Source organism: Condylura cristata, unplaced genomic scaffold (genome assembly GCF_000260355.1).
Source record: "Condylura cristata isolate star-nosed mole 26May11 unplaced genomic scaffold, ConCri1.0 scaffold00011, whole genome shotgun sequence".
Classification (NCBI taxonomy): Eukaryota; Metazoa; Chordata; class Mammalia; order Eulipotyphla; family Talpidae; genus Condylura; species Condylura cristata.
The window spans coordinates 1,841,806-1,851,727 of record NW_004567112.1 but is presented as its reverse complement, the minus strand read 5'-3'; the positions used below and the strand labels follow the sequence as shown (position 1 = coordinate 1,851,727).

Below are 9,922 nucleotides of genomic sequence, written 5' to 3'. Positions count from 1 at the left end.
AGGTGGGGGCAGGAGCTGCCAGCTGAAGCCACAGGCCCCGCCGAAGCACAGGTCCCACGCCGGGACCTGCTCTAATGGTGGGTCTAAGTCCGGGGCCTGGAAATCGCAGGGCCAGGGAGGGGGTGACGGGGGCGGGGGTCTGCACAGGGAGAGGGCGCCCGGCCAGCCTCTGGCTTGTGTCGAGACTCCCAGGGTTCAGCAGCACACGCTGTACAGCAGACGGGAGCCACCTGTTAACCTGTTCAAAGAGGCCTGGGTGCGGCACAGATGTGGGGGGCTGGCAGCTGACTCAGAGACCCAACGGCCAAGTGCCCCAGGCTCTCAGAGAGTGACCCGGCAGCCTAAGTGACCCAAGTGACCCCGGAGGGCCAGAGTTCACACACACATCCAGGCCTTTCTGCTGAGGACATCACGAATACACCCGCAGCCTGCAAGAGCCGCCGCCACAGCCGGCGCAGGGATGCAGAGACAGGGCCCCCCACCCCAGCCCACTCGGAAATGGAGGGGTGCAGCGTCCTGCGGAGGAGCCGAGGCTCCGCAGGGTTTTATCAGGAACTCGCGACTCCGTCACCGCGCACGCAGCGCAAAGGGCCAGAGGCCCTCGGTTAAACTCGGAAATCCCTTCCCTAGTAAATGCACATCTGAGCCTGTGGGCGTCCAGGACCACGGCAGCCTGGCACCCCTGGAGGAGGCTGACCCGGCGCTTTAGACACTTTGAGTCCGATGTGGACCTTTAAACCGCTGAAGATGGTGCTCTGACCTTCCCCAATGTCTGTAACTTCAAAGGCTGAGATCAAGCAGGACGCTCAAGGGAACTTAGTTCTTACGCAGGAAGTAAAATTTAACCCAATTAGCAAACCCCTGAATGCTAAGGCTGAGAGACCTGCGCCGCGGGGGGCCGAGCAAGCTCCTGAGCCCCACGCAGCCCACAGGGCCGTGAGTCAGCAGCTGTGCCCGGAACTTTCTGTTTCCCTTCACCACAGGGTGGAGGCGGCCCCTGGGGTATTCTGACCTCCTTGAGCACAGGATGGACCTTACTGCGCTGTGAGAATTCGCCAGCTTGAGGAGGTGTGGACACTCCCTGCTGGAAAGCACATTCCATGCCGATGCATCCACCGAGACAGAAAGCCCAAGCCAGAGGCGCTGGGCGCCGTGGGCTGGGCCCGCAGGACCCTGTGTGGCACGAACCTCAGGGACTCTGGTGGCCACGCGCTCTGGACCCGAGGCCACTGCCCGAGGAACTAAAGCTTTGTTCTTATTTAAATTAATGCAAACCTGAGCATGTGCCAGCGTTTCTCCAAAGAGAGGATGAGTGTGACTCCCTGCAGAATGTGTTAGTAATCAGTCCCCGGAGCCAGATCTAGAGAGTTCAGTTCAACGAAAGAGCTGGGCTCGCCTCTGCCTTTTTTTTTTTTTTTTTTAAGATTTATTTATTCATACAGAACTGGGGTACAGGCCAGAGATGCGGAGGGTGAGAGGATTCACCAGAGACAGAGTGGGGAGCAGAATAGGCAGATTGAGGAAGCACACTGCTGAGGGGAGCAGCGGGCGGTCAGGAGAGGTCTGCCAGTCCTGTGGTCACCTCTGGGGCAGGCAGGGATGGAACTCATGCGGAAGCGGCTTTAGCCTCTCAGTGCTCTGCTGTAACCCGCTGCGCCCCCAGGGAGGGCCCCGCCTCTGCCTTCTTAACAAGGTCCCCAGGCAGACTGACGCGGTGTCCCTGGCCACGTCCCAGACTCGGGCACGGAACCTGCAGAGCGGACCAGCCTGCCCACCACCTGGAGGCCGAGGGCGGAAGGCCACGGACCAGCACAGCTGTGGGAGCCTTTCAGAAGCCCAGGGCTGGGCCTCCGTCTGCTCCTGCTCCAGCCCTCACCTACTTGGCTCAGCCACAAACACCCACAGACCCCAAAGAAATGCCACCGCCAGTCCCGCCCGACAGCCCTTCACAGGTGGCCCCAGACTGGGGTACGGAAATGCACCTTCTCCGGCGGACCCCCCCCCCCCCGCTCCGTGCCTGCCCCCAGCCAGGCGCGAGCGCTTGTCCCCGGCACGAGCCTCTGCCCTGGCGAAGGCTCCGCTGCTCCAGCAGCTCAGGCGTGAAGGGCCCCTGGGCGCCGCCTCCCTGACCCCCACTCCCCTTCCGGAACACGCCCCACTGCCCACTGCCCACTGCCCACTCCTCTCTGCAGACTCCCGCTGCTGGGCGGCCCGTGGGCTCCCACCCACACCGCTCTCCACTCCTCCCACGGGCTTTACACCGAGCAGGGTGGTCTTGGAACTCGGTCCGCTCCGCCCACTTCCGGCCTCTCCCGCAGGCACCACTGTCCTCGTGAAAGCCCCCAGGCCGCAGCCCCGCCAGGGCCGTGCGGGCCAGAAGCCCGTCCCGCTCGTGGCACACACACTGTCGTGTCTGAGGCGCCTGCAAGCGCCCGCCTGCCGCAGGACTCTGCACACAGGCCGTGTCCCCACCTGCTCGGCCCGCCCCCCAGCTCGACCGCCCCTTCCCGGCACACCTGCCCGCGCCCAGGCGGGGCCTCGACTCGCCGCCACCACCGCGGTCATTCGCCTTCATGCTGGACCCCGCAGCGGCCTCCGGGAGCAGACTGGCTGGAGCTCCATGCCCAGGGCCAGGCACCCTGTGTGGCATTAGATCACCGCGCATGAGTGAGTGGCTAAGGATATGATGACTTCAGTCGCTTATCTCTAATGTTCGGAACTGACAATGAATACGACAAAGACCAGAGTGGCATTTGGGGAAACTGAGGTAAGGGGGGAGGCAGAGAGGAGCCTGAGCGGGGGTTTGGCCTTCGCTGGGGCCAGCGGACCTAAGAGATAATTCAGCTCTGCGAGAGCAGAGCGGAAGGAATGTGCTTAAGCACAGAGACGCAAAGTCTCAGTTTCCTGAGGATGACACAGTGTGAAATCGGGGCGCTGAGAACAATAGGAACCTCAGGGACGGGCAGGCGAGCCCACCCCGTCTCCACGGACGTGAGACGGTGGGCCGCGTGAGCCTCGCAGGTGGGACCCCACACAGGAGGAGCTAGGCAGAGTCGGGGAGATGACGGCTAACACGGAAGCCGCAGGGATGTCATGGCAAACCCAGCCACCACCAACAGCTTGAGTTCCGACCTCTCACCACCCACTGCACCTGCCTTTGGTTACGCTTTGCAGATGAGGGAGCAGAGAGCAGATAAGCAGGCAGCGTTGAAGCAACGCTGAGTCTCAAAGCCTGGTCTCCTGACTCCACGCCCTCAGTCCCGCCAGAAACTTCCTCCTGGAGCACTTGTCACGACACCAAGGCAGACCTCCGACCTCCTGGAGACTCACTTCCAGGTGAGGAAATGCTCAGAGGGTCCCGACACCCATCCTAGGGTGCCCCCACCCTGTCCCCGACCTTGACGACATATCTGGGGGGTGGGGCACAAGGAACGTCCAGAGTGGACACGAGAAGGTCTTGGGCAGCTCCCAGACCTCTCTCTGGGACACCCAGGGCCAGCATCCTCAGCCGGCTTGCCAGGGTCAGCACAAAGCTGCAATCCTCTCCGCATCTAGGAACCCCGCCCCGTGTACCCCACGAGCCCCCGGCCGTCAGCGTCCGGGGGCTCATCTTGACCCATGCTCTCAGGAAGCTCCTTCTGCACTTGGTGTCTTGTCAACCCAAGCGGAGGGCCGATATCCATCCCGATGAAACTCATCTTTCGGTCCGTGACCCAGACAGCCGAGGTGGCCAGGAGCTGGACCTTGCTGGGCAGAGCCGCGCCCTCCTCCAGCCATGCCTCGCAGAGACACGCTCGCGGCCTTCCTGTCTTCAGGAGACAAGCCTGGCCAAGGCCTCGGATGAGCCCTGAGGCCGCAAGCACAGAACGTCCCCTGGGCGGCTGCTCTGCGGACGGGGTCCCGGCACTGCTTTGGACAGTGGCCCCACGTCACCACCGAATCTTCACACCTGAGGGCAGCCATCAGATCGGGGTCTCCCCGGAGAGGTAAGCCGGTTTGATAAGCTTCAAATGGAACATGGAAGGCTGCTGCCCCAACGGAGGCCTTAACCTGCCCAGGCTGAGTCCACGCCGAGGCCAATGGTCTTCCTGCTCAGAGCCCGCCCCCGCCCCCCCGCCCCCCCACGAAGGCCTGGGGCCAGTCTCCCTGCAGCTGCCTCCTACTGCCTGCTTGGTGCCCGTGCCTGGGCGGCCCGCTGTGACCGGCGCTGTGTGCAGGGTCACCCGCCAGCACTTCGCTGTTCCAGCCGCCAAGGTCGATGCCTGGCGGGCCCTTCCCCTCAACAAAGGGGTTCCTTTTAAAGATTTATTTTTAATGTAAAAGAGCTGGGGTGCAGGCCAGAGGTGCGGGGGTGAGAGGACTCCCCAGAGACAGAGTGGGCAGAGCACAGGCAGATCCACAGCTGAGGGGAGCAGCGGGGAGACAGGAGGGGTCTGCTGTGCCCTGGGGGGGGGTCACTCCCTGGCCGGGGATTGAACGCGGGTTGCAGGGGTGCAGACAGCTTCATAGTGCTGAGGCTGAACCTCTGCTCCACCAGGGAGGCCTCAACAAAGCATTCCATCAGTTTCAGCTGCACAGATCACCTGGTTTTGAGGACCAGGCCTGGCCCAGGGGCGGCCTGGCCCAGCATCCAGGGGCCGCAGGCTGTGGGAGCAGAGAGGCCGCCCGGAGGACGGCGCACAGGCCTGACCATGAGGTGCTCCTGGGGAACTCTGAGTTTCTCTAAGCCTTCAGCAACAGTCATGCAAACACAGGTTTTCAATGAATAATTAAACCCTCAACATTCCTCTTCACTTTCAAGTCTTGGCAGTGGAATTTCCCCCAACGCAAACCCTTTCCTAGTTCTAACAGTGACACAGCCTGAGAGAAGCGTCGGCGACCTCATGCTCAGAGACGGGAGGGCGCTCGCCCTGGCAAGGTGGACAGGACAGAGGGCCGTCCGGCGGCCGCTGCCCGGGGGTCAGGTGTGTCTGCTGGGAAGGGACGGCCTCCCGGCCCTCTTCGGCCGCCACACAGGCCTCTTCTTCCCAGCGGCCACAGGTAATCTCACCCCTCGCGGATGCGTGAGGTCAGCGTGCAGCACAGCGTCTTGGACACGCGGCCTCAGCCTGAGCGCCGCCCGCCGGCCGCGATGAGCCCTTGGCCTCAGCGCTCCCTGGGCCGCTCCCTGCCTGGGGCTGCTGGGCGAGGCCTCCCGTCAGCCCTGTCTCACGCGATGGCCGTTCGCCGCCCCCCGACCTGGAAGCCGGGTGTTCGCGGCCTCGCAGAGGACGAGCATCTGGGATGAGACGGACCGTGACTCTCCGCAACACATCGCTACGCTCAAGAACTTTGGGAGATTCACGATGAAGGGAGCGGCACTGGCCACGCCGGGTCACGCAAGCGGGGCTGGAAGCAGTTGGTAGGGGCCGTGCCACGGAGTCAGAGCCACAGGGTGTCGGGGGGAACCGAGCGCTCTCGTGGCCGAAACGGTTGCTGACAGCAGGTTGGAGAGACAGAGGCATCCGATCGTTCCACGTGGTCGCGTTGCTAATTTTGAATTCTGTGGGGACAGGCCCAGAGCCGGAATGAGCTAATCAACGCCGGCCCCGCCGCCCGTCAGCAGCCGCTGTGTCGCCCGACACCGTCAGGAAGGGAAACGGCCTTCCAGGGAGCCACGGCCAGGCTGTGAGGACACGTGACGGACACGGAGAAGCAGACGGGCCGAAGGCTGCCGCGTCTCGGCAGAGCGGGGGGCGGAGAGGACCGAGCTCCACGCGGGCTGTGGGCTCGGCCGGGCCGAGGGAGACGAAAGACGCCGACGCTCGTTTACAGACTCTGAGCCGGCACCACGCCTGCCTGGGGCCAGGCTGGCTGGGAGGGGAGTGAATTTTGTTCTTGGCTCTTTGTCCTCCTTCATCCCCGACCGTTTCAAATTTTCCACACAGGCTGCACAGTCCTGCAGAAAAGCCAGCAACTGCGGCCTGAGCGGGGCCCATTCCCACCCTCCGCTGCGCCGGCCGACGCCCGCACCTCCTTCAAGCTCAGCCTCACACCTGCCGTTCACTCCCCGCCGGCGACGGGCACCCCCGGCCCCGAGGCTGCCCGAGTCAGCGCCCGTGCGAAGAGCCCGTGGGGGGCGTGCCTCTCCCCGGGAGCCTGCTCTGGTTTTGCTGTTCTAGAGGATACCGAGTTTCGTCCACCAGGCACTGCCAAAACCATACACCAACAGCAATGGACAAAGAGAAAGCATGAAAATATGTGCTGAGTCTCATCAAAAACAATATCCAGACATCTCAGAGCGTCTCAGAAGTTTCTGTTCGGCATCCTGATTCTCCCCTGAAGTTTTAAATAAGCTGATGGTGAGAGCTACGCCGGTAACAGTCTGAGAGGGCAGTTAGAACGCAGAGGAACGGGTCACACTGTTTTACGTAGATTCACTGAAGACAGCTTTAATTTGAAAGTGTGAATTTCAAATGTAGATGCCTCCCTCGCCCCCTCCCCCCTCCATCCACCCACGCACTGACCCACTGCTCTGTCCACCTGTCATCCTTCTATCCATCTGTCATTTTCCATGTCGCTGGCCATGGCATTAGCTACTGAAGGTGACAAGTGACTGTTGACATCTTGTCATCTGATTTGCTTAGAAGCTCAAATGAAAGCCAAGGACACAGGTCGTGACCTGGCTTGCCTACCTGGACACTCCGAGTCAGATTTTTATGACCAAATGTCCCTGGCAGAACTCACTCCCACGAGACCACCCTATCTCTACTGTCATTTTAACCATAACACATCAGACGTTTGCTGCTGGATGGAGAACAGGCCTGGTGGTCCTCGGGGGAGACGCTTCTGCTTTACATCAAGCAGGACTCGGGAACTGGGCCTACACCTTCAAACACACAGTGCTTATTAGCAGATTCTTTCCTGGTCTTGCAGATCTGAGGGGCCCGTGGGGATAGCCCTGGGGGGGCGAGGGGTGACCAGCGTGTGCGCTGATTTTACTGATGCCTTGCAGTAGACAGGGTTTTCTACTGGAAGGCGTACAAAGTATGTAATGCTAGCCATGTGTGCCAGGAAGAAAATATAAGACCATTTTCTGGACACTTATATTGCAAAAAAGGGCCAACATTTAAAATAAAAAGATAAAATAAATACTTTATACCACTGGAGACAAGCTCTGAAAGATAAAATAAACTCTTGGTATTTCTCAGAGAAAAATAAAGTTTCTGTCCACTGGAAACTCTCTCCTTTCGTAAGCCAGGGGTTGCCAAAGGTCGCCTCATTACAGAATGCTGTGATTGAACAGAACAGAGGATGCTTAAATTCTACCCTGGAAAAGTCAGGCTGTGAGAAAGGAAGTATCAGGACCATGAGAAAAAGCTGCTGAATTCGACGGTTCCTTTGTAGAGTGACAACATTCTTTGTTTTCCCAGCGGGTCCTTTTCTCTAGGTTGACCCCAGCCCTAGCCCCAAATGTGGCTCACAAGGCCACTGCTCAGCTGCCTCTCCCAGGCCCAGGACCCTCAGCGCTTCGCAGCTCACGCGCCTTAACTTTCTCAGGGCCATACACGTTCGCTTGACTTACTCGTTTCTTTCCAGGTTTATGATCAATTCTTTGCTTTCCAGCTGTATTCGAAAATTCAGCACTTCTGGGTGATTCTGAAAGATAAGCAAGAACAGTCTGTCACAGACCTGTCACTTTGACTTGCCAATGTCCACTGCACGGCCCACGGGGACAGAGAAACACCTTCTCTTCTTGGGTTCATTCTGAGACCCCGGGGGAGGAGACCAGGGCGACATTCTAGCGCCCCGCCCAGCCGGCCTGGGTGCCCGCACTCCTGGTGCGCTGCCCACGTTCTCTGGGCACCTTTTCTCGCTCTGTCTCCCCCAGAATCAGCTCCGGGGGTGCTCTCCTCCCAGCTCTCACACCCAGTAACAGCTTACCGTCCACACATCACAGAAAAGTCGCCTCCCCCGGGCCCCGCTTCCTGCAATCCTTTGCCAGTCTCCTGTCCTTTCCCGAGGAGGAAGAATTTCCTTCCTACTGCAATGACTCAGCTGCTGTGTGGCCAGGGATTGTGTCCACGGAGGCACCACTCCGTGACACTCGGTGACAAGGGAGGAACCATTCTAACCAGCTCGGTCCCCGCTGCCGGGCACACGCTTCTCTCTTCTGGCACTGAGAAACCTGCAGCTGCCTGTGAGGTTATCAGCGAGCAAGCGCCTAACGCGCTGTTCCCCCTGGAAACCCCAACTACTTTCTCGTCCTGCTCTGAAACACACCCCAAGCAGCACCCCGACCCTCACCCCTCCTGGCCCTCCCCTCAGATGGCGAAGTTCACCTCGGTCCTGCCGGCAGCCCAAGCCACAATTGGGAGCCTTCGCCCAGCACGAAATCCAGCTGGCACCCAGAGGTGCCAGGGACTGACCGGCAAACTCCTCCCGCCCCACTCCCACCCAGGGGAGTCCCGTGGCCGTGGGACCTTTCCACCAGGAGAGTTTATTTTTGACTTGAGAAGTATCTGATTCAAGTTTCTGTGCTTGCTAAATGTCTCACATAGGAAATACATTATTTTGATGTTAGAAAATAGTCATCTGTGTAGCGATCATCAAGGGACACGACACTATTGTGTGCAAAAGTAATTAAAGAAAACCGCACGGGTCCGTGCTGAAGCGGAGGGTTACAGGGCCGAAGGACACAATTTAGTTATGTTTCTCGAAGTGACGCTGGTTACGGGGTTGTGTATGATTCAGAGGTTCACACCTGTGTGGTATCACTCCACCCCCACCAGCCAGGGGGCTGGCACCCAGGGCCAAGCCCAGCAGCCCGCCCTGGACGAGGATGAAGTTCCCTGTGTTTGCTTCGAAGCCTGGGCCTGCTCCTGCCGATGGCGCGTGCGTGAGACGGGAACCCAGCGGTGCCAGGCCCGATGAGGTCCTGTCGCTCCTGGTCCAGCTGGGAGCTGGCGCGATGCAGCCTGGTGGCCCAGCCAGGTGAGGGGCAGAGGAGGGCCAGAGGCCGGGCCAGAGGCCCCCAGCCCAGAGCAGGAAGGTGGGTAAGCGGCTTCCATGCCAGCAGGAGAGCCCGGTCTCCCCAGGACTGACACCACGGCTTGCGATTCCCCGATGCCAGCTCCGTGCAGGGGAGTGTGTCTGAGACCCAACACCGCCCACGTGGTGCGACTGCCTTTACTTAGCAAGTTCTTTGGATTTTGTGCTGCACGAGAGACACACAAATAAAAACGTATGCCTGGCTTTCCAAGCTTCCCCAGTGATAGGCTCCGATCACGCGGCCTGGGAGGAACTTGCTAGACACACAGCATTTCAGCTTCCCTAACACACCAGAGCGACCACACCAAGAGCAAACGCATCAGTCACTCCGATCGGACACTAAAACAGTCGGTGAAAGTGAAAACGTGAGCGAAACCCACACGCCAGCGCCCGGGAGCCCCGGGGGCCCGCTGGTGCCCAGTCGCAGAGGGTCAAACGCTCTCCACGTTTCGTGTCGGGCGGATTTTGCTCGTGTCCGTGCCCTGTGTCTAATAAGGTGGGCACATGGCTACCAGCTTTGAAATGAAAATGAAATGAGATTTAAAAAGCTGTTCATCAGCCGCGCTAGACACAGTTCAAGCCCTAACTGTTAAGTGAGCCATGGCTCGGCGGGCAGAGCGGAAGGTCACGGGCATCCCACCGGGCCGGCTCCCGAGGGAGAGACAGCAAGCCGCAGCAGGCGAGCTCTAACTGCAGAGTAACAGCCTGTTCAGATCAGGAGCGTCTCCAGGGGCTCCAATTAGATCTAAACCAAAGGTTGTTGCTTTTTTTTTTTTCTCCCAAATGTGCTTTAAGAAGGCTCCTCAGGCCCTCCCTGGTGGCGCAGCGGGTTAAAGCACAGCACTGAGAATCTAAAGCCGCTTCCGCATGAGTTCGATTCCCGCCTGCCCCA

The 9,922-nt window shown here is 59.9% G+C and overlaps 1 protein-coding gene across 1 annotated transcript in view; it reads right to left on the bottom strand.

Annotated features, from left to right (window-relative positions):
• The window catches only part of ADAM12 (ADAM metallopeptidase domain 12), a 178,226-nt gene that overhangs the window by 139,913 nt on the left and 28,391 nt on the right, over positions 1–9,922 (bottom strand). Inside the window, 1 exon segment of the mRNA XM_004680953.1 lies at positions 7,561–7,638. Within this exon segment, the coding sequence (XP_004681010.1) occupies positions 7,561–7,638 (78 nt within the window).